The sequence below is a fragment of the Desmodus rotundus genome, chromosome 1 (assembly GCF_022682495.2).
Source record: "Desmodus rotundus isolate HL8 chromosome 1, HLdesRot8A.1, whole genome shotgun sequence".
Classification (NCBI taxonomy): Eukaryota; Metazoa; Chordata; class Mammalia; order Chiroptera; family Phyllostomidae; genus Desmodus; species Desmodus rotundus.
The window spans coordinates 39,625,401-39,650,716 of record NC_071387.1 but is presented as its reverse complement, the minus strand read 5'-3'; the positions used below and the strand labels follow the sequence as shown (position 1 = coordinate 39,650,716).

The window sequence follows — 25,316 nt, the reverse complement described above, 5'->3', positions numbered from 1 at the left end:
TAAGAAACAAAAGTTTTATTAGTATATTGGAAAAGAAAATGTTTGGTTTGTAAAAGTAGAAAATGAGCTTCCTGTGGATTTCCCCCACTTTTTAAACCTAACTCTTTGAAGAAAAAAAATGATAGAAATAGGCTTTTTTTTTTTTTTTTGAAAAAGCACACCCCCTAAAAAATCCCCTTAAGAACAGAACAGGTATGCTATAGTGTTGTAGGAAAATGCAGTTTAGCACAAGAAATGCTGAACCTCAATTTTTAGCAGTGACATTTTAATGATAGGAAGTCTGCAAAATTATTTGCCATCAATTGTGAAGGCAATAACAAGCCTTGGTGGTTTTTCACACTCTCCGTGTTAAGTGCTTTTAGAATGACAGCGTAAACTGTGTTAGAGAACTCCAAGGAAGTAAAACTGATTAAAATGTTCATGCTTGAATGGTGCTGATGGAATAGTTCATTTGGACTTTCTCTACCTCCTGCAGCTCAAGCTGAAATATTAAAATTCAGTGGATTTAAATCTCTCTCCTCTCAGCTCAGGAAAAAAACATTACATTTTAATAGGTTTTAAACCCATAATTCATTGGTTTGGAGCAGCACTATTAAATCTATTTAAATATTACTTGTATTACTAAGGAAATGATTTAAATGACTTTGCCTTTACTATCCTATGTGTTTGAGTTATTTTAAAAAAAGACAACACCTTTGGGGGGTTTTTTTCTCCCTCTTAGCATTTTGTTTTATTGTTCTTGTCATGTGATTGGCCCTTAAATTATATACGTATATACTCCAGATAGGCATTTTGGCAGAAGGTTTTCTAGTAGGACAGTTTTAAAATATATGTCCCTCTTTCCAGTGTCGGTTTCAAAACTGCCATTTTAAGTTTCAGAGGCATTTAGATGTACCATTGTGGTAATTTCCCTTGTAGCCTCTTTTAAAAATTAACATTATGCAAACCCCCAAAAGGTATAAATATGTGGGTCTATATAAAAACGTGTGTGTATGTGTTGTCCCTCCCTTACAACGCAGATTTGAGTAACACAAAACCTGAAATAAAATAAAAAATGTAACTTCTTTTTTAACAAAAGCAAAAATGTGTTAAGTATACAGGAACTATGTTTTCATGTCTTCTGTGTTTGCTACTAAAGGGCTTTCCAGAGGTGGTGTTAGTTTTGCATAGTGCTATTATCCTGTTTGGGGCAGAGGTGTTGTCCTTCCTGGGCCTACCTCTAGTCCCTTTCTGTCTAGCTGTCTGTTGCCTTTACAAGGTCCTGGCTTTACAGCTCTGCTCAGCTACACTGAATATAAAGAGCTTGCATTTCCTCAGTGCTTTTTGTGGGGCCTTTGTGGGACTCCACCTTTCACTTACGCATTTGCAGCTCTGAAAGGTGAGGGAATCAGCCACCCTGGAGGGTAAATGCTGGACCTGAAGGCAAGCAGTCAGTGGAATGTGAAGGGTGGACAGTTTTGAGGTACTTCCTACGTTTCTCCACAGAGTCCCAGCAGGATGGGGCCTCAGTTGCCCAATGATGGTGATCAGCTCTTGGTGTAGTGATTAAGAATACATCCTTGTTGTGAGTTGTCCTCTTCCAGTTCGCTTTCCCTAGGCCTCTCAAAATTGTGTGCAGGCAAGCCCTGTCCCTCCTGCTTTCCTGGAGGAACTAAGACCCTAGGGATTGGACTTCATAGGCCTCAGGCTCCATAACAGGGTTTTCTGGTGTAGACAGGCAGTTACCTCAAGTACTAGAATCATGATTGTTGAACAGCTCAGCTTTTACATTATTTTTTTTAATAAATACTTTTCAATAACTTATAGGCAAGCTTCTCATTCTTATCCCAGCTGATTACTACTATACATTTTCTACATGTACATTATGTAGGGTAAACTTAAAAATGAACTCTAACATAGATTTGCATTTTATCAGAGATTGTTATTCCAGCTTTGTTACTGTCTTTACCAAACAGTATGCCTGGAGCTTAAAGGCTTTATAAAATGTGCTGGCTTCAGGCGGGTTGATGTACTTGGATTGCTGGGATGGGGGCTGGGGGGCAAAAGGCAGGTTTTCTGCAGTTGTAGGGCTTGACTTGCCTATTCTCACAGGCAAGTCCACCCCTACATAAGGCTGTGATTACACATGACCCAGTGCAGTTTTACATCGTAGGTCTCACCTTCCTCTGTATCTTATTTTGTTATGCCTGCCCTTTACCCTTTCTGTTTTTTTTTTTTTTTAAGTGGTTCATTTACTCTAGATCAGGGGACTACATTATTGAGTGATGTCATAATCTAATCTTTGTGCTACAAATCAGTGAAGTTCTGGGAGTCAGTAATTTCCCTTCTCATACAAAGACTCATATAGTTAAGTCATTTTTTAACTCTGCCTCCACTTCAGAACTTCCTATAAAAACATATGTAAAGAACAGGATTTCTAATTTGTCCTTTTGTTCTGCACTCCATTAATTTCTATTACAAAGTTTCTCTAGAAGAAATTTCTAGAAGCTAGTCTCTGGGTTTTTGGTTTTTGTTTTGCTTTGTTTTGGTTTTGTAAATTGTTGCTAACATGAAATGCCACTATTTTTCTTTCTGTTGACGGAAGGTGCCCTTCTTTTCCATCCTTCCCACTAATAAATGTATTTCTACAGTTCAGGGAAGAGCTCAGCACACAATGCAGAATGTCTGGGTGCGTGCGTCTGACATTGCTTAAGGCATTTGGGCTTTGGGCTTCCACTAAAGAAAGCAGCTTCCCAGATCTGTGAATCTGCATTTCATTTGCTCCAGTAGCCCAGGGATCCTCATGGAAAAAGGTTACACAGAAAAGCAGGTTATATACTCAAAGCAACTTGCAAACTTGTACATTGCTATCCTTTTTTTATTGTTACCATTTTTTGTTTGTTCTTTACATTTTGCTTCCTCTTTCTAATTTTCTTACTAACCTCTTCCAGTAGTGTTTCTACAAGCAGCATCACCGACTCCCATGTAGCCAGACCTTTTCCCTTGTGGACCCAGACTGCCTTGTGTCACTCAAAGTTGGGAGTGAGTGTGGAGGCAGGGCCAGCTCACTAAAGAGGTTAATGGCTTAAGCTAAGTTTTAAGGAAGATTGGTGTGTATCCTGGTGTGTTTCAAAGCTCCCTGGGAGATCAGTTTGGGAATCCTTTTACCTAAAAATACATTTGTGACCTTGAGTGGCAAAAAGGTTAAAACCTTTTAGGGACAGTAAGAGTGATTTAATGATTTTATCTACTATTCATTCAGCAAATATTTGAGTTCCTTTACCAAATCCTGTTTAAGGGGTGCATTTTAGTTTCACTTTAAATGATATTTTTAAATGTTTTCTGAAATGGATTCTGAAATGATCTTTAGATTACATTTAAATCATCTTACTACGGTTTTGGTATTTGTAAGCTTTTTAGTTTTACATTTTATTATACTGAATCAACTTAATTAACACATTTTAATTTTAATAAAACTGTAGTTTCCAAGGATAGCAGAGTAAAGAGAAACAGATAATAGAAAACATAATAAAAATGAGTCTGCATACACTTGCAAATTTGTATATTTCTTTATACTTGTAGATATATGGAATTAGTAATCTAGCAGTATGTATTCATTATTCATATATTCTGTATGCTTTTTAAAAGCCAGATTTATCAAGGTACAATTTACGTAAAGTAAAATTTACCCCTTCTAGCATATAGTTGTATGAGACTTACTTGACAACTGAATATAGTCATGAACTACCTACCACCACTGTCAAGACTGAGAATATCTGTCTTCTGCCTTGTCTACCCTTTCAGATTCCCCTGTTCTGCCCTGGCCGGTATGGCTCACTTGGTTGGAACATAGTTCCATAAACTGAAAGGTCACGGGGTTGGTTCCTAGTCAGGTCGCCAACAAGAGGCAACTGATTGATGTTTCTCTCTTGCATCAATGTTGCTGTCCTTCTCTCTCTTCCTCCTCCTCTCTCTAATATCAATCGGCATGGCATGTCCTTAGGTGAGGATAAGAAATAAACAAGTAAATAATGTCCTTGTTCTTTGTAGTCAGTTCTTTCCCCTCCCTAGACTTTGGCCAACCACCCATATTTTTTTTTTCTCTCAAAGTGGGCCTTTTAAAGAATGTCTTATAAGTGAAACTATATACTATATAGCCTTTTGAGTTTTCATCTTGCATTTAGCACAGTGCATTTGTTTGGTTGTTTATATCAGTGGTTAGTTCCTTCATATAGCTGAATAATATATTCCATTTTGTGGATATAACAGTTTGTTTAGCCATTCATAATCCCTTGAAGGACAGTTGGACTTATCTCTAGTTTTTGGTGATTATTAATAAAGTTGTAATAAATAGTCACATACAGGTTTTTGTAAATGAATTTAAATTTTCATTTGTGGGAGGTCATTACCTAGAAGTGGATTTGCTGAGTTATATGGTAAGTCTATGTTTAACTTTCTAAGTAACTAATACATTGTTTTCCAAGTGGCCGTAGTGTTTTGCAGTCTCACGAAGATATATGAGAGAGCCTTTGCTCCACAATCTCATCAGCCCTTGGAATTGTAGGTATTTAGCCATTTCTAACAGATCAATAGTAGTACTCCTGTTTTTATGCATTTTCATAACAGCTATTGACATTGAATTTTTTGTGTGTGCTTATTTGCCATCTTCTTTGATAAGTATCTTTACCTCATTGTTTCCTGTCAGTTATTTTTATTACGTTTTGAGAGTTTAAATATTCAGGATATAACTCATTTATATATTTTGCAAATATTTTTTCTAGTCTGTAGTTGTCTAATTTCTAATGGTATCTTTTGAAGAGCAGCAGAAGTCTATAACACTGATGAACTGTGACTTATGAATTTTTTTCCTTTATGAGTCTTTTGGTGTTGTCTTTCAGGAATGTTTACCTCATGCAAGACCACAAATATTTTCTCCCCATTTTTCTTCGAGAAATTTTATGTTTAGCATTGTGATCCAGTTTTGGTGAATTTTTATTTATGGAGTGGGGTGTTGGTAGAGTTCCTTCCTTCCTTCCTCATTCTCTTCCTCCCTTATTTTATTTTTCCCTCCCTCCCTCCTTTTTCTTCTCTTTCTCTCTCTCTCTCCTTCCTTCCCTTCCTTTTTTCCTTCCTTTCTTTTTCCAGATGGACATCCAGTTCAACTGTTCTGCATCATTTGTTAAACAGACTATCTTTTCTCCATTGAATTGCTTTTGTACCATTGTTGAAAAACTATTGACTATATGTGTGGGTTCATTTCTGGACTCTATTCTGCTCTGTTAAACTGGATATCTGCTTTTTTGCCAATGACAAAATGTCTTGAGTTCTGTAGCTTTCATTATTGATAATTTCCATTCCATTTTGTGCTTGTTGAGTACTTTAGTGTTCTTGCCCTCTTTCCAGTACCCTTCAGAACTCAGGTCCTTACTGTTAGTATCCTAGAGGCTGACTGGTGGATGAAGGGGAAGAATCCAATTTCAATAGAAAAACTTTCTCTTATGTCAAAAATGGTATCTCTTCTGACCCCAAACTGTTTTCTCAGGGGAGTGCATCGTCCATCTCCCAATGGCCCCAGGCACACCCTGATGTAGTCTCTAGTAGCCTCCTCCTTATAAGGCTTCTTGTTTGTGCATTCGTCTTTCTGTACTTCATTGTGCACACAGCAGCCAGATAATCTTTTTCTGAAATATAAATTCCGATCCTATTGCTCCCCTGCCTAAAACCTTTATCTGATGGCTGCCCATTTGGCTTAGAATGAAGCCTAAGTTTCTTACCATGGCCTACAAGACTCTGTGTGGAATGACCCTTTGCCTACCTTTCTGACTTCACATTCCACTCTCTCTATGTGACTGCCCTTTAGCCACATTGGCCTTTTTCTACTGTCCCTGGATCACCCCAGGTGTCTTCTTGACTGAGGGTCTGTGCATCAGCTGTTACACCTCCGGAACACTCACCTCCATGTCTTGCCTCTCCCGAGAAAGGACTTCCCTGGCTGGCAGACTTCAGTAGCTCTTTCACGCAGTTCCTTCTCTGTTCCTTTAGCCCGTTTTATTTTCCTCATAGTGCTTATCATTTATTGATGTGTGTGTCCCTTTTCCTTCACTTTCTTTCGGGTGAGATCATGTTCACTTTTATAGCCTCGGTACCTAGAACAATATGTAGCTCATTATTTTCTATAAATATTTGTACAGTAAGTACTCAGTAACTGTTCATTAAACATGCAATGTGTTTATAATGTTTCATGAAGATACAGTAAGTATTTGTTAAAGGAACAAATACTCTTTTGATATATTTTCACATTGGGATTTTTCCCTTTACAATTTTGAGCCAAAATTGAGAAGAAACATGGACTGGTAGAAAGTATACTATCCCGAGTGTCATTTACAGTTTGACCTTAGGAATTTCATTTTTTCACCTGTAGAATCAGGGATGAAGCTCATAACTTAAGAAGTGCTCTCTAGTTTTCTTACACTGTATGATTTTGTAAACATTTGTTCTGATGACTATGGAGTTGTTCTTTTTTTTAACTTAGGGCCCTTTGTGTCAGTTATTTTTCTAGATTCGTCATATCCCCAGACTTACATATTTTTTTCTTCAAACAGGTATCTAAAAATAGAAAACATTTATTGAGTACTTGCCTTTTGTCAAGTACTGTACTGTGCTTGTGTTTGTGTTTACTTGCCTGTGTTATTTTGTTTAATCACATCAACCCACGTGGAAGGCAGTAGGATTGTTGTCCCAACTGTCCAAATAATGAGACCAAGGCTCTGAAGGAGTAGTTTCTGAAGGCCACACAGGGAGAAGGTGGCAGAAATGGAATCTTAACTTAGACCTCAGAGCTCACACTTTTACACTTGTCCCTTATTTGTTCCCTCAGCTCCATGTTTTTCTTTCTTTTCCTTCACGATCAATAGTCTCTTTATCCCTCTCCACTAACAGGATTGTCTGGTGCTCAACGAGGGAAATGGAAATTGGGTGTACCTGATGCTCATACTAATTGGTTGGCATAACTTGTGTGAATTATATTAGTCCTATAGGTCACTTGGATACTCTTGACTCATACTGTGTTTCTTCCTGTGTATTGTAACTTACTCTCTATATAAGAATCAAAAGCTGTCATAAACACCACTACAAAGCAGGCGTTTCAAATCTAGGTCCAAGGATCTTAGATTTCATGCTTGGGTACTAGGCTATCCACTAGCTCCCTGGGATGTTTGCAGAATTGAGTGTGTGTGTGTGTAGGAGGAGGGGTATGTCCATCTTTTGGAGAAGGAATTTTGTTCTGAGATTCACAAAGGGCCCCATGACACAAAGAATGTTTGAGGCTGTGCCTTACAGTACTAGAACTGTGCAAGATCTAGATATGAAATAATGAAATATTTGGTGGAGAACACATAGACAGAAAACAGTTCTCTATAGCATTATAAGGACAATTGTTCAGAAACGTGGAAATCAGGAGTTTACACTGAATTGGTTTCTAAATATTGCCTGAGGGATGGGGGAGTTTCTTGAACTATTGACAGATTTTTTTAAAAACACCAAAAAAACAAAACTATGTTTTGTTTATATTGTCATAGGTATTATGGCAAATCAGTTAGCCATATAACATATTTTGAGGGGTGCTGCAGAATTTTAGTAATTAGTTTATGTGTGCCGTGAGATGAAAAAGGTTGAAAATTGCCACTTTAAAGTTCTGGGCAAAGCAATGACTAAGGTTTGGTCCCTGCCTCTTTGGTGCTTACAGTTTCGTGGGAGGGGTAGAGCCATAATGGATAAATCATATTTATGTAAAGTTACGAACCAAGCACAAGGGAAGACTGACTAGGGTAGCAGTTACCCAGTGAAAGCAAAAGTAAAGGTAGGCTAATTGCAGGCAGCAGTGAGGGAGGGGGGAGATGACTGGTGGAGGAGGACAATAAAAGACCCACACCAGAAGCCAGTCCAGGGACATCAGTAAGTTTAGAACCATAGACATTGCCAGTGTATTTCAGGGTGTCCTAGTTTTGAAATTATTTCATTGCCTTATGATATAAGCTGTACTTTTCCTCTGCTTCCATTTCTCCATCTTGAAAAAACTTCCATTTCTCAATCTTGAAAACACTTGTCTATCCCGCTGGTGAATAACAACTACTTCATGGGATATAGTAATATTACAAACTTAAATAATGATGTTAACCTAATAATTAGCAAGGTTTAGAGCTAAATCCCCTTTCCCACACCCAAAAACTTTTTAGGAAAACTGAAAATGACAACATTCTTGAACTTTTTTTAGGGCAACTCCACAGCTAGTCAACTCTTTGTGATTCTCATACCTCCCCCCTCCCCACACCCTGCATTGGTAGATTCATAAGAAAGGGGAGAGTTTATCTTAGCTCAGGTTGTCTTCTGTGACCAGTAAGGGCAGTGCCACTGTGGTCCCAAAGCAAAGTGGCAGTCACGTTTGTTTGTTTTTTTTAATTTTTATTTCCCCGGAGTGTTTCTAGGTTGACCCAAAGCAATTTTTAGACATCACTCTGCACAGAGTAATATCTGGGAGAGAAACTGTTGAGAGAGGAAAGCAGTTTAAGCCCGCTGTCTACTTGGATTGAAAGCTCAGAGGTTGCTTTTGGGTTTTTTTCAGCTATAGCCTCAGAATAGCTTCAGAGCAAAGATGGGTGTCAAGGCAGGCTTTGGGACGTGTTTTCCTGCAGGCAGAGCAGAGCCTACCTCCTGTGGAAGGTCCATCATTCCAGGTGCTCTGTTCCGCCTTCCTCACAGATGAGCTGTGGGAGTGTGACCCTGTGCAGGTCAGTCAGTGAGATGATCGGGTTGGCCACAAAGTTCTAGTTTTTTTCTGTAAAATAAATAAAAGACACATTTTTCATTTTCACCAGTAACTGTATTGATTTGAGTATTGTGAGTATGTCAGCTGTTTCCTGTGTGGCATAACATTTATTGTTCTCAATGTCTCGAGTTGATTGCTGCCCACTGCAGCTGGTCTACCCGAATGTGGAGCACTGTCCAGCGAGGAATCTCTAGCACGAAACTTCACAAACCACCTTTGACACATTCGATCAGTCACAGCACCTTCTCCACACATTGCACAAATCGTTTTTTGCATTTCAGTTGCATTTTTAGATTTCTTGAAATAATAAAGCACACTATGCCGAAAGTTGTGTCTTTTCTTCCATCTTCAGTATTAAAATGGCTACACAAAAATTCACCAATGTTGATAATTTTTTTAAATGCACTTATATGACAGCTGTCACAATAATCTTAACAAAATTGTTTCAAATGAAGTTAAAGACAACTAAGCAGTACTGAAGCCATCTTTCAAAAAAAAACCAAACTCACTTTTTGGCCAACCCAATAGAAGGAAATATCTTTTTCTCCTTAACACAAAGACCCTTAAAGAGAGAATTACCTTACCTTCTGCATTTGAACGTGGTGTGTAAGGTTATGAGTTAATTCTTGGAGCCGTGGCAGCCATCTTGGGAGAAGGGTAATAGGCTGCAAGAGAGGCCACAGAATTATAGAGATGTTGACCCAGAGTCTTGATATTGCCAAGTCATCCAACCAACCCTGGACTTATGTGTGGTTTAAAAACCCACTTTATTTGGGCATTCTGTAACTTGCAGAGGAATGATCTTAACTGATATATCACCATATAGCTCAAAATTAGAAGCAACCTAAATTTTAACCTATCGATTGAGGATCACTTAAGTGAACTCTCATATCATATATCTATACAATGGCACATATACTTTGCAATCATTATAAAAGACATAGTCAAAACATTACCTAAGGATATAGGAAAATGTTCTTTGATACACACTAGGAAAAGAAACATTTTATACTAGTAGATAGCATGATGTTAACGTTTGTTTAAAAATGTTTATATATGCATTGAAAAAATACTGGATGCGCTCATCGACATTATATCAGTTTTCTTTGGCTGGTAGGGTTATGCTTGACTTAATTTCTTTCCATTCTGCCTGTCTTCATTTAACATACAACTTTTCTAATCTAAAGAAGTCAGGACTCTAAAAGTTATGAACCTAACACTGCTGTATAGAAAGAAAGTATTGATTTTAAAAAATTATGTATTTGTAGACCCATTCCTCCTCTCTTCCATCCCATCTGAGTAAATGGTATAACCATCTACCCAATTACTTCAGCCCCAACTTTACAAGGTATCTATCCTGAACTCCTCTAGGTATTCTCACCTCCTTTTCCTTCCATAACCACGTCTTTGCATTGTCATCTCATGTGGCGGGGCTCCTCCCGCAGAACTCCCCTGGGCTGCCATGGATGAGAATATTTCTACCAAGACATGATCTGATTGGGGAGGAAGGCAGACCAGCCTCCCAGAGGAGAAGGGTGCTTTAGCTTTTCTCTCAGTGGGCTTCTATTGAGTTTAGCTTGCATAGGGACGCATATCAGAGAAAGGAGGTATGGTTTACAGATAACTTTTCTGGGATCATGGGGGTCCTTTTGAGTCAGGGTCTAGTAGACAGGGTGATGCCAATCGGCTATAAAACCTTGGGAAACACTTATTTTGTGCTTGGACCCTTAACATTTAAATTGAGGGCATTCTTAACAAAACAGGTTTCACAGGACTTTATGCATTCTTCCTTAGGCCTGATCGCCACCCACGGGGAACTGCCGGTTCTGGCACAGGGCTGCACACCCTGCCGCTTTTGGCATTGTTTCAGGCCTGAGTCAGGTGGGGAAAGCAAGGCAGCCAAGAGATTAGGATACTTTTTACAGGTAGAATGAGGACTCAGGCTATGATAAAGCCCAGGGGTGAGGGTTTTTTGTCCCTTCTCCACAATCCCCTAAGTCCTTTCCACAATCCCCTAAGTCCTTTCCACAGTCCCCTAAACCCTTCCCTGAGGGGCCCTTCACAGATCATGCCTGTCTTAGGTTTTTCCTTTCTTGAGGAATCTTACCTGTCATTGACTCTCCAGCCATCCTTCAGGGGCCAAGCAGGGTGAAGTAAAGGGGACAGAGGCTGGGCCTCTGCCGGGAGGGTAAGTTTTGTCTTAGTGGCTTATGGTCTCAAGGTCCCCCAGCCGTGGAGCCTTTTCACCTGTCAGCAGGGTTGCAGCCTCTGAAACCAGGCAGGACCGTTCCCAGCAATCTCAAATTATCTCAACTCTTTCAACTCTTTGTGACTTGTACTGCCACAGCCCTAATCCAAGTCATCGTTTATTTTTTGTTTTTGTTATTTTTTAAAATTTTCATTTGAACTAGCTTGGTCTGTCTCCTTTCACCTGGCCACTCTCACGTCCAGACTCACATAGCATCTGAACATTAAAAAAAATTACATTATATAACATAGTTCAAGATTTATTAGTCTTTATGTAGGCCAATGAAATAGAATAAAATACTCAGAAATAGATCCACTCATATCAGAAGGGCAAGCATATCGGTAGGGGGAAAGATGGATACTAGTAAGTACTACTGGGGGATACTTGGTTATTCCTGTCCTAAAAGTGAAATTGCATCCAACTGTCTCATGTGCAGAAGTCTATCTGAAAAGCAAAAAAAGACATCTTTTAAATTTTCAGGAAAGAGAAGACTTTTCCATCTTGGGGTAGAAAAGGATTTCTTAATGGGTCACAGAAAGCTCAAGCAAACCATAAGAAAACAGATTGATAATATTGCTCAGTTAAAATTAAAAAAAAATGTTTATCATGTTTATCAAAAGCTATCCTAAAGAGAATGAAAAGACAAGCCTGAAACTGAGAGAAAATATTTGTAACACATATAGGCAATAAATGGTTATGATCCAGCTTGTACCAGTTAAGTACAAACCTAAAGTCCAACTTAAAACCAAAAAAAACCTCACCTAAAACAGCCTAAAGCTCTCAGTATTCTTAAAACCATGATCTGATACCCACAATATTTGCATTGTACCACACTGTCCCTTGCTCACTGGGTTCCCACCAAACTTCCTCTTTCTTCCTTCATCACTACAGGGCCTTTTCTGTTCTGGGCCTTTGCCACTGCTTTTCTCTCATTTCTGATTCTGTTCTCCCAGATCTCCGCAAGGTGCTCTCATTCTCATCCTTCAGGTCTCAGTTCAAACTCATTTCCCAGAGTGGCTGTCTCTGTTGATCCTTATGAATGAATGATTGCTTACCTCTCACGGTGAGACCTTCCCAGTTAGAAAAGGCCCTGATGGTGCTGCCAGTACACCACTGGACTGGATGGTAGGGTCTTGTGCTCTGTTCTTGATGCGGATCGAATTTCCCATGACTTTATCTTGGGCCTCACCTGGGCTGGTGTTGGCCTGTAAAATCCTACACCCAGTTCCAATGTGAGGCATTCCCCCACACCACCAAGCAGTTCTCTGACACCATCTGGGTGTCAATACAGTTCATCTCATTTTTGATGCTGTCTCTCTGGAGATAGCATTAGGTCCCACAGGTTAAGGGCTCAGCCCTACGAGACTGTCCCCCACCCCCACTTCAGATGCCAGTTGCAAGTCCAGGTTGTCATCTGTGCTGCCAGCATCCATCCGCCACCTTTGGTTTCATTTTCTAGAGCATCTTACAGAACTCAGGGGAACATTTTACTAACTAAATTACCTGTCTATTATAAAAGGATGTAATTCTGGAATAGGCAGATAGAAGAGATGCACAGGGCAAGGTGTGGGGAAAGAGTACGGAGTTTCTATGCCCTCTGTCTATATGCCGTTCTCCCCAAGTCCCCAGATGTTCACCAACCTGGACGCTTTCCAAACTCTGCCCTTTTGGGGTCTTTATGGAGGTTTTATTACATAGGCATGTTTGATTAAATCATTGGCCATTGGTGACTAGACTCAATTTCCAGCCCCTCTCCCCTTCCCTTATGTGGGAGGGGTGGGGAGAAGTAGGACTGAAAGTTCCTACTCTAATCAAATCACCTGTTAGATTCTACAGCCAGCTTCACCCACCCCTCTTCTTAGGTGTCTTTCCAAAGTCACTTCATTAACATAACAAAAGGCCTCTGCAATGACACCCCTGTTCTTTGCTACTGGGTGTCATTGCTTCCAAGAAAAATTCCACCCCGCACCCCCCCCCCCCCCGCTTTTTTTTTTTTTTTTTTTTTTTTTGGTGAGCGTAGCATTCTTCTGCTGTTGATAGCATGGCGGAAATGAAGGGTGGTGGAAAGAAAACCTCTGCCTGGTTCCCAGTGGGAGTTGTCCAGGTCGGCCGAGGATGTGTGCAGACTGCAGCTCTGGCCTCACTCTGCTCCTGCGTGGTCGTTGGCCTGTCAGGCCCTCATGATCAAATAGTTGGGTGGGACATTCTATTAAAAAGAACAACTCCTTTTGAGGACAGAAAGACAACATTTCAAAAGGCATTTTCTGTGAACTTGATTTGCTAGCGGTCCTTTTCTACCCTTCCTTACAAACTTGAAACTGCAAGGAAGTAGTTCTTTGTGACAGAAACTCTAGTAAAACACTATTAACAGAATGGAGGTGTGTATACCACGTTATTGCTATATATTTTCAGAAATAATTACTGGCTACTTTTCAAAATTAAATTATCTTCATGGAGTACTTACTTGACTAAGTTTAAAGTTCACTCCATTTTAATGTTTTTTCTCTCGAATGGCCCATCAAGGGAACAGAAAAAAGGATTTTTATTTTGTATTGTAGTTTCAGGTATGAGTTTGTTTGTTTGTTTGTTTTGTTTTTTAATGTGGTAAGGCACCTAAAAGTAGTAATGGCCTAGGAATCTTAGAAGAATTTTTCAGTTTTGATTACATAGAGTACATGACAAGTATTTTATTTTAATGTTTAATTGGTACTAATGTTTAATTGGCCTATGCCCTCCTCTTTGATTCTTTGCCATAATAGGTTTTTTTTTTGTCTGAATTCAACATTTTTTAAACCGCTTAATTATAATTATCTGGAGCAGCAATTTTCAACCTTTTTCATCTCATGGCACACATAAACTAATTACGAAATTCTGTGGCACAGCCAAAAATACATTTTTTTACTGAACTAAGGGGAAAAAATAGGTATAATTTTGATTCATTCACACTGATGGCTACTGTTATGTTGGCTGTTGTCATTTTTTTCACAGCCTAAGGGAATAAAAAGGTCAGTGCCCATGACTAAATTGTCAGTTTTGCATGTTTTACAAATTCTTGAGGCACACAGTTGAAAACCGCTGATCTAGAGTGGTGGTGAGAAATCAGTGTTGGACTGTGTACTCTTACACACTTCCTTTCGTCTTTATGTTTCTTGTCTCTTAGTGTGACCCTAGGATAAAGTAGTAAACCTTTGCAGGGCAATTGCTCTGTAGTTGATACAGTTGGGGCAGAAATCAGAAGAGAACATTAAAGCTCTTGGGAAAAGTCAGCAAGCTTTTCCTGTGTTGTAGGGCAGTCCGTAAGGTGATGCTACTCTCGGTTCCTTGAACAGCATCCACAAGTCCCACTCCTTTCCCAGGGCGTCTGCTTTGAGTTTTTCTCTGTTGATGGGAAGACTTGCTAGAGATTTTGTTATATTGAATTCTTGAATGTTATTTGAAATTTGATAAATCCACTTTTATAATAGAGGAAAGGGTGAATGGAGCTCAGTGTAGTTGTTGATGACATAGTGTTTTTATTTAAAAATTGCCGCTTCTACATTGGTTTTATTGACTAATTAGGAGTCATTATCAATTATTAAGTGCATCTGGCGCTCTGTGGCTAAGGTAGTTTCTAAGGTGAAATCTTACAGAGAAGCTTAAAAAGGACCATTAGATACAGAAGTGGTCTGTTTTATTGATGTAAACATTTTAAAGCCTACTCTAGTATTTCAGTATATCTATCTTATATTTTTGTCATATACCTTTTGGTGACTTATTTAATCTTATAATTTTATATGATAAAATTGCTCCTTTCTGTAGGACTCCCTACTTTAGTAGCTGAGTGCTTTTTTTGTTGTTTGATAAATCGTATGTATAATGGGTGATTTGTAAAATGGGTTTATGGTAGCCTGCTGTCATTTTTTTCCTCACCTAAATTCAAGGAGGTTACTGTTCAACAGTTTGACTATAATGTTGATGTTGCCATTCATAAAATCTTGGAAAGAATTTTGTAATATTGGTATGATACAAGTGAAAAATTAGAACCTCTCTAAATGTAATATGGCGTCCTGGAACATGACAGCAGTGGAAAACCTACAGAAATCTGAATAAAACCTGTAATTTGATTAATAGTAATGTACTTATGTTAATTTTTTAAGTTTGATAAAATCTGTGGTTATATGAGATAACATTAGTGGAAGCTGAGTAAAGGGTATATAGGAACTCTCTTCATGTTTAGTAGAAATTTAATTCATCAAATGCGTTCAATACAGATTCTATATAACTAAACAGTGCGCTCTAGCTGCCAGGATGCAAAGGGGCCTGAGGCTGGTCTCTTCATTCCAGGGTCTTACAGTCTCGTTGGCAAGCCAGGTTTCTTCTTCATAAAAAGGTGAATAACTGTACCTTTACAAGCCAGCCTATACCAGTGAATGATACAGAGTCCTATAAGGTAGCAGACACTTGGGGTGTTTGGGGAAGTCTTTGCAGAACAGGTGGAACATGAGCTGAGCTGGGATAGGTGAGAGTACAACTTAGGTAAGTAATGGAGAGGTTGTTCTAAGAGCCAGGCAATGACGAGAATTTTGAAAAACAACTTACCAGAGGTGGTGCAGGATGGGTTCATTGGAATGGGAATGAGCTAATGGAGACTTGTGGTGATCTACATGTGGGGTGATAAGGGTCTTACTAGTATGGTGGCAGTAGAAATAAAAGGAATTGAGAATCGACAGGAATTGGTGATTATGGATATAGGATCACAGAAGAAAAATGAATTGATGGTGACTGATTGACATCTTGAGCTGGTGGAAATAACTCAGGGGATTTGTGTTAAACGTTTTCATTTTCAGGAAAAGCAGGACTTCCAAATTAGAACTGGCTGGCGAGAAGTTAGAGCATGGGAGACGAGCAAAAGGTTTAGGGCCGATCCTCTTTGGTGAGCAGAAGAAGAAAAAGCCCAGAAGGAAATCTGACGGACACAGTCAGAGAGGATAGAGCGGCCTTGATGATTACAGTGTTCTGACGCGGTGGGAGGAGAGTTTTAGCAGGAGAGCATGCTGTCTGTGGCTGCAGATGTGTCAGGACAACTGAAATGTTGAAATATTTGCTGTCTGAATGGTTAATCAGTTTTAGGAGAATGGTGGGCCTGACATCCAGATTATAGGAATTGAAGAGTAAGAAGTGTGTGTGTGTGTGTGTGTGTGTGTGAGAGTGTGTGTGTACACACAAAAAGGGGTTGTTCAGAAGTGGAAACAGCAAATCTCCTTTTAGAAAAAGTTCGGCTGTGCAAAGACAAGGATATGTACATAGGGCAGTAGCTGAAGAGGGCAAAAGAAGGTTATTTTAATTAAATTTAAAAACATTTATCAAGTGCCAATTAATGTGCAGGGCACTGTGTTAGGGGCAGTGGAGGACACAAAAAGTGATTAAAATATAGTGTTTTTCCCTCCTGAAAAAATGCTATCTCAAGTTCTCTTGGCACGAGAGAGGCAGTTCATCTTAAGCAGGACATTAGGGACCCTGGAATTAAGCTTGCAAGTGGACAAAATCAGTGACAGAACAACTGAAGACTAGGGGTGCGGGACAGATGCGGAAACTGACGCAGCAATAAAACAAGAGATAAAAGATGACACCGCTAATGCAGGTGAGGAAGGAGAAACCTTGGAGGGAAAGGAGGCCCTCGTCTCCCAAGGCATAGGGGAGGAGGAGGGTAGGGTAATGTTACAGCTATTCTGAGGCAGAATCAGACACAAGTGAGAATCCCAGGAAATCTTCACTATGAATGGAATGTGCAACTGACAGGCTAGGGGTATATTTTCTGCCTAACCAGGGGAAACTTTCGTGGTTAGATGGAAAAATGAGGCTGTGTTGGGGGTGTGTGTGTGTGTTTGTGTGTGTGTGTGTGTGTGAGAGAGAGAGAGAGAGAGAAGAGAAAAATAAAAGTGAAGCACCTGGATCTCTGAAGGTATTACTTTTGGCTGAGGGTTTTTTTTTTTTATTTAATGTCTGAAGAAATAGACATTTTTAAATTGCTCAGATATATGAACGTCTCAGTGCCTTTTAGTTAACTAGGGTTTGTGTCAGTCGTAGATTCTCACAGAGCTTTAGAGTCTAGGAAAGGTGATAGGAGAGACATATATGCAAGCTCTTAGTAAGTGCTTGCCAACTGAACTCTGGTCTGAGGTAGAAAGTAGCCACGTGCCCGACCCGTACACACACAGAGGATTTAGAAGAGGAAGAATTGGAGCAATTCTCTGGCAATTTCAGTTGAACAAGGCCTTGAAATAAATTTGCCATATATTTACCTGAAGGCCTTGTTTTCTTCATAGACATTATTTTCAGCACATTTAGAAAATGTGATTGTGTGCTCATAGTCCTTGGTCCCAACTCCATAACAGTACGTACAGAATTATGAACATGATTTGGACCACACAAGTGAAGAAATAATTATTCCGAAGCAGGCACTTAGGTAATGTTTTGGCAGGACTTGGGCTTGGACATTACTGGTTGGAGTGTCTGAGTCATTGCACTGAGTTTTGCAGTTTATGTATGTCAGCTTGCCTTGAAAAGTGCTAGTACTTTATTACAATATTCTAAGTGCATGTAGCCAGAAAATAGGTGCAGGTCAATTGGAGAAAAGAGATAGTAATTAGTGCTGTGCTTTGACTTTTATAGTCCGACACAGGAAGACATGTAGAGGGCAAGAGGAAGGAAATAAAAGTAATTTGGGGAGGGGAAACATGCTCACTTTTTTCTTGGAAGTACTTTCTTTAAAAGTAAAGGTATTTCAGGATCCTCCTTAGCAGTGAAGCAGTATTTGCCACCCCACACATTTGTCAATAAGCTACTTTATGAAATCCTGCTTAGAAAATTAGAGAAGAGACTATTAGGCTATCATAGTATGGGCCTGACAAGTGATTTATTTAAAGCATTAATTTATATGTGATCACTGCAGAAGTTAGAGGATTTCTCAGCACTTACTCTCATAGAACATTGTTAAGCAGAGAGGGTCTGGAGTTGGAGGGATTTCTGTTGAGGGATATGTTAACTCAGCATCCGCCTGTCATCTCCCCCTTACTCCCTTCCACTGGAGGAGGCAGCAGGGCTGCCCACAGCCAAGCTTGATGAAGCCTCAATCTTGAGGTGGCCTCTGCTGAGGTCAAGCACTCCATTCCAGCCTCTCGAGGGCTTTCTCCATGTGTCGGCGGTGTGCTGGTAAAAATGACTTTAAACTCTTGTCAGCGCAGTTACTGGTGCATGCATCACAGTCCCACTCAGATAAACCTGTCACAACATAGAGGCGGCTGCTGGAGAAGAGTACAAGGGCAGGCCTCTAGCTTTTCATTCGAGCATCACTAAACGTGCACAGAGTGCCCAATTATTTCAGCATTATTGAGCAAGCCTACAGGAGGACCCAAGCCTTGCTACATTAGATTTTCTTTAGTAATTTGCTCAAGTACCGCTGAGGACACTTAAAGGGGCTTAAAACGGTGGCTGCAACCAGTTTCCTTTTCTGGGTTGTTAATTCAGGTTTTCTCTTTCAAATTAACTCTCGGTGCATGCTGTGCAGCGGTTCTGGGAGAACTGTTTAACACTAATTTTCTCAATTTTCAGCTTTTTTTGTTCAACATAACTGCTTTAACAGTTAGTCACATATATGTTTTGATTAGAAATGCATGATATGTTTTGGAGAGTAAAATACAGGTGCTTTATTAAAGAAATCTGAATTTCAGCTATTAAAAGCTACTTAGATAATTGCAAGACCCCCAAGTCTTAAGTCAAAAAAAAGTCAGCATTTCTTCTTTAAGCATCTCCTTCCCTCCCCTTTAAATATTGATTTATATATTTATTTATTTAATCAATCCTTCACGGGTGCTGGGTTTTCCATGATTCTGTTGTATATCTTTTCTCTCCTTTTATTTTTTTTTTGGGGGGGGGGATGCAGATATAGGGAACAAGTTCAATATCTTTGTCTCATTTCTCACAGCAGCAACAACTCCAGGCCCAGCATTTATCACATGGACATGGTTTGCCTGTGCCTCTGACCCCACACCCTTCGGGGCTTCAGCCCCCTGCCATTCCACCCATTGGTAGCAGTGCCGGCCTTCTGGCCCTCTCCAGTGCCCTGGGAGGCCAGTCCCACCTTCCAATTAAAGATGAGAAGAAGCACCATGACAATGATCACCAAAGAGGTGAGCGATTCTCTTGGGAGGTCAGCCTCATATTACCTGCCTGCTGCTGAGGGTAGTTTCTGGATGCCACTGTTTTTAATCTGTCTGTCTCTCTGGATTTAATTTTACCATGGACTAAACAAAGGGTTTCTGCTGGAAGGTAAATTAATTATTAGAAGCGGTCTTTTGCCAAATGATATCCTAGTGGTTGGCAAGAGTTAATGCACTCCTTGAAAACAAGGGGTTCTGTTTTTTGGTTATTGTCTTTGATCCCTCCCTTGCTACTACCTCCTATGTTCCCCGAGTCTAAATGAGTAATGAAATCCCACGATGCTTTGTGTTTGAAATAGTGAGTGTCATTAATAGCTAATTTTGACCAAATCTATTTTTGGGAGAGACTTGGAGATAAAGGCTTACTTTATAGTTTGACAGAATCAATAATTACAATTTATAAAACAGATCAGCCTATATAATGCAGTAAACATTTCACAGGTAAGAAAATAATTTTAGTAGTCTTAGTAATTGGGAAAACACAGCCCAAATGAGTGAAACCTGTTGGTTTAACTATCTCTCTCATCCAGTCTGATTAGAAGCATGAAATGAACTCAGCCGCTTCTTCCTATAAAAACACAATTGTTTGTGCAACATAATTGTTACAAGGACCAGTACTGTGCCTTCTAGGTTAGTTTCCTCTCTTTACTAAAGTAGATGATGGTACAGAGACATTCTGATGTGACTCTATGTTTGTACGGCGCTTAATAATAATTTTTATTAGTTAATGGCAGAAAAGCAAATGAAAAGGTCTCTCCCAGCATTTCTTTATGGAAACTTACTTAGCACATGGGTGGTTCATTGGTTGGAAGGGTGTGACTCATAATTAAAACCTCTTATCTACTCCTGTTGCAGTGTCATTACTATGAATTATAATCCTGGGTAAATGATTTTTATCACATAAAATAAATTTCCCATCTCTGATGTTGGGAGCACTGTAATATTTGTTGTCCATTTATCTTAATGCTATGGTTCAGAGCTAAGGCATAATTATAAATACTTTTATAAGTGGGAAAGTTGATAAGGAGTATGACTAATAGAAGTATTCACCTTTGGTTACTGAAATTGTGTCAAAGGTAGATTGTCACTTTGTGAATCTGCTTGAGTAATATTAATAATTAACTTCACAGCAAATTTGACATCTGTGCCATTTATTATTTAGCAGTGATCAAATTTGATAAATGTATGATTTTATGTAAATAACTAGTATTTTTCTTTTTTCCTTCTTCCCACCACTTGATCTGCGTGTGTTGTTGCTGTAGACAGAGACTCCATCAAGGTAGGCTTCAAATTCACAGGTAAAGGGGTGGCTTAAAGGGGCTCAGAGTGATCTGAGTATATCTAGTAATGAATTCTTTGAGATTTAGAGAGTGATTTGGTAGGCCTTACCCAATAGTGGTTAACTGCATTCTTGGAAGACTTCAGTTGCGTGGTTGAGATTTTTGAGAATGGTTCCGTTTCTCTATCAGTATTGGATTTGTGGACCCAGATCAAACTGTATGAGCTGGCTTGCATTGCTCATTTTATTGTCTTGCTATGTGAAAAGAAAAAATAACTGCTTTTCTTCAGGCTTTGGATATAAGCTAAATAGATAATAAGGAAAAGAAGTAATAAATTGGTTTATAAGGAAATATGCATGAGTGTCAAATTTTGGGAAACAATTTCATCCTACAAAACTCTTTATTAAAACATTTGTTTTAAAGCATTTTTCTTCACCAGAGAGAACTTTTTTTTTTAATTCAATAACATCTTGGTTTCCACTATAGCAAGTTATTCTCCTTAAGTTTTGCATCGGTATTATCTGCCTTCTGTATCTCTTTATAGGCAAGTTTTCAGGAAAGAGGAAAAGTACTTACGGCCTAATGATTTGGATATGCTTGTGTAACGCCAGAATATGGGATATGCTAAGGATTCCTGAATTTATATAGTAAGCAAATAAGAAAAACAGGTTACCATGGCAGGAAATCAGTAAAATACGGAAATTGCTTGATCACTTTGAGCCAGGCACAATGTGACTATACTACTGATTATGCATAATTATATTGTATGTTTGTATGCCGTTGTATTTGGTATAGATAAGGAAGGAAAGGACATCTCTTAGGCGTTGATCGAAGTACAGATGCTGTCAGTTTCTTATGTATGTTACAGTTGAGTGTTTTGGACCATAAGCAATTGATCTCTTGAAGTTTTAAATGAACTTAATGCACATAAAGACTGAAATCTTCCTTGGATTCACCTGTGCTGTCACTTTGAATACCTCTTTATTTCTGTCCTTTTACAATAAAAGGGAAGTAGGGTTTTTTCCAAACTCTTAAATAATGGAAAATAATAATTAATCTGTTTTACCCTTCAATATTCTTTTTAATTTGAAAGGGCATCTGCATGCCCATAGAAATGTCAACATTTACAATTGGAACTGCACACATTGAATTATTTAATTATGCATTTACAGTTGTGTATTTTGTTGTGTAATATACATATCAATACCGAGATTAAAAAGCATTCTTAGAGTGTAGTAAGTGTTCTTTCCCTGTGTACTTAGGAAGTAGTAAGTAAATGCATTGACCAGGATTAGCTGATAGCCATTGGAAATCCTGTCTAGTTATTCTGAGGCCATAATGTAAACATTTCCTGCCTTCTTATGATAAATGCATACCTTTAGGCAGGCCAGTGAACTAAACAAAAGCTTCCTCTCCTGCCCCAGTCCCAGAAGACTGTGAAAATATTTACACTTCAGTGCACACTTTTGTGTCAATTACATTTTATATTCCCTCATGCCAGAGTAGGGTGTATTTTGAAATCATCTATAATCATTCAGTATGAGTCTGGGAGTGAGTGTCTATATAGCTAGAGGCCAGGGGAAAAACAAAAAGGAAATAGAGGTGGATGATTTTGGTTTGACTTCTTATGGAATGCTAGCTACAGTGTAAATAGATTTGTGGGGAGTGGGGTTGGTGTCCATTCTCAAATTTGAAGTTGTGTCATGTTTGGGGCTGTCCCATGGCTTTGAAAGGTGAAATAGTTTGCTAATTTTTGTAGCTGTGTTCTGTGGTGCTCAAAGAAGCAGTTAGTTGCTTGTTCCATCGATCGTCCTCATCCTCCTGTAAGTGATTCCTGGTTAAGAGGGGCTTTTTATGATTGTCCGCTGTGTGACTTGAGATGGTTTTTATCAGCCCTAGTGTGCCGGTTGCCTGCAGCTGGAGTCAGCTTGTGTGAAATAATTTATTCATGCAGGATAATGCTTCTTAACATTTAACAGGTAATGAATGTGACATAAATTTCCTTCTTGCTTTTAATTTTTCCCTTTCCTCTTCTAATGTGCAAACAGGCAGCTCTGGTACTCTAAATAATAAGTAATTTTTGGCCATCTGTCAAAAGGAAATTTCAATACAAATTTAAATTAATGGTGCCTGAAATTTTTTATAGCTCCTCTAAAAGCCTCTAATGTGCAGAAAATTCTGAATCTGCTGGTAGTAATTAGTGTTGCATGTAATGAGGATGTGGGCAATGTTATACAGCCCCAGTGTAACATTTTGATATGGTAGCAAAATTTTGATTTATACAAGGTTATGGATGGGTTTAATTGTGAGAGACACTTTAAAATGCTTTCTTGATGTTACAGATTATTAAATAGGGCAGATTTCAGAATAGCTTATAAAATATAAATTTAAACTTAATGTAAAGATTTAGGTAATTAAAGTACTTTAACTTTAGATGCCAAGTAAAGTGAAAGAAATTTGTCCTGTTCCAAGTGTTTGGCTTTTTCCTCCTTTTCCTCTCTCTCCCAGGTAGTTCTGTGGCCAGTAAACCACATGCTATCGGCTTTGTTGGTCTTGTTTTCTACAGCTCCGGTAGCCAAGTTCATTCCTAAGCCTGTTACTTGCAGACCTGTATCTGAAGTTTTTCAACAACAGTGGAGGATGTAAATATGGACCTAAAGGAAAAAGCAGTGTAGGAGCCCAAGAATTAACTGATTTGGTGATGAGCAACCAGAATGGTGTGTGTTCTAGGGTTGTTGACACCTGCTTGTCACTTAGCTATCCGGTGACTCCTTGTGCCCAACAATAAGCCCCAGATTTGGGGTCTGAAAATGGCAAGAAACAGACCATGATCCACTTGGATGCTTGGTGGTAGGGTGAAAAGCCCAAAGCTCTTCAAAAGACCTCCAAAATGTTTAGGTTCCCACTTCTCTTTTCTGGGTGGGGGCTTTCTCACGGCCTTCTGGAGGGTTCAGAACTGCTTCTCTGACCCCATGAAAAGATATAAATGAAACCAAGGAAATGTGTTCTGGAGTGATGGAACCTTCCCTCTGCCCATCACTCCTACTCAAGTTGGTTGGCTACGAAGTGGTGGCAGAGAGGACATTCCCACATGCTGCCAGTTGCTTCCCAGTTGCTTGAGGTACCAGTTCACGAAGAGGAGTCATCACTGCCAGTTTTCATCTGCGGGGCTGGAATGAGGGTAATGATTCACAGCTCTGAAGGGCAAATCGCCTTAAACTTGGTAGGAATTTGAAGTTGAGAAATTAGTCTTAGTTCTAATTTCTACCATCCCCCGCCCCACCCACAAATGTTTACACAGTTCTAATACCATCTAGCAAAGAAAACAGGCAACAAAATCAAGACCAGCTTGTAGTATAAAATGCAGAATTCGCTATCACCAGCTATTGATTACTTCCCATGGCCTCCCCCAATTTGAAATAATTTTGTATGCTTTATTACTTCATAAGTCCTTTTATTTGTATATTACATGGTCCTCCTGAATGCATTAACCTCCTCAAGTCAGATCTGTGAGGGATTTGCCATGTTTTATTTGTACACTATAATGTAAGCCCATTTTTTTTACCTCTAGGTGGTGGTGGTTTTATTTTTATTATGGAATGTCTTCCCCAAAGTGCTGTGTGGCCATTGAAGAGTATGATCATTTCTGGTGACATGCACATTACCAAATTTATCTCCAGGAACACTGTACCATTTAAAATGGGAAGTGCAATGTTTCCAGTCTGCCAATATTGAATTTTATAGTTTTTGTAATTCTTGCTAGTAGAAGTATGAATGGCATACTTAAAAATATTAACATACATAGGTACTTTTCAAGGTGAATACTTTCCTGAGTGTATATGCTAAGCTTTTCCCCCACCTGTGTGAATTCTTTTTGTTTAAGGGTTTTCATAACGATCCATTCATTACGTGTTCTAAGGTAACTATATTTTGTTACCTTATATTCTAACCCAACTATATTTTGATGTATATTCCATGCGGATGACTAAAACATCCTGCATTGCTTTTCTTGTCTGTTCAGTTATTCTGTGTTCGTAATGAAGGTTTATCAGGGGGGAATTAGTTCACATTGAAGTGCGTGATTCAGACCAAGGAAGGACTTTTGCTCTTCTTACTAGTTGTGTTACAGGTGAAAGTGGGTTTTCAGCTTCAATTAACAGAACGATTACTCCTGTTTGCCCCTTCACTCTGTAAATCAAGACTTCCTGGTCAGGGTTGCCTTATGGGATCTTATGTGACTTTGTCCACCTACCCTCATTTTTCCTTTCCTGTTTCAAAGGGATAGCAGTCTGAAAAAGAGTATGCCTTAAATATATTTAACCCCTCGGCAGGTACTGTGCGGGAGAATACCAGAGAAGAAACCACTTAAGGAGGAAAGTGGGGCCAGCAGGAGAGGGATAACCATATGAGGAGAAGAACTAAGTCTAGATTTGCACTTACATGTTAGTGATGAACAGTTTAAGGAAGTTTTCCAGTAACAAAGGGAGTAAAATGTCTAGAAATGTATGCCGATCATGAATAAATAGAATTCTTTTTGTATCCTTTAAACCTTTGAACACAGACTGTGATGTGTTTGAAATTCAACTCCGCTTTCTAAACATAAGTATTCTTTAAGAGGTGCTTTTAAAATACATTTTTAAGTAGGGTTTTTAAAATATAGTGATTAAAATCATTTCCTTGTAGGTGATGTTTCTGATACCTGTTTCCCAACAGAGTAAAGTTCTCTCCCACTAAATTTTTAGCTCCTTGAAGGCAAGAATCAATCTTCTTTGTGGAACTGCATAGAA

At 39.0% G+C, this 25,316-nt stretch overlaps 1 protein-coding gene across 8 annotated transcripts in view; it reads left to right on the top strand.

The window, feature by feature from the left end:
• LOC112304410 (transducin-like enhancer protein 4) overlaps positions 1 to 25,316 on the top strand; it is a 142,174-nt gene that overhangs the window by 52,833 nt on the left and 64,025 nt on the right. For 4 of the 8 annotated variants that reach the window (XM_053923590.1, XM_053923588.1, XM_053923591.2 and 1 more), the window contains 2 exons: positions 19,018 to 19,219; positions 20,512 to 20,528. In XM_053923590.1, the coding sequence (XP_053779565.1) occupies positions 19,018 to 19,219; positions 20,512 to 20,528 (219 nt within the window). Of the gene's footprint in view, positions 1 to 19,014; positions 19,220 to 20,511; positions 20,529 to 25,316 lie in introns of all 8 variants that reach the window. The other 4 variants (XM_053923589.1, XM_053923587.1, XM_045195217.3 and 1 more) reach the window with 1 other exon arrangement.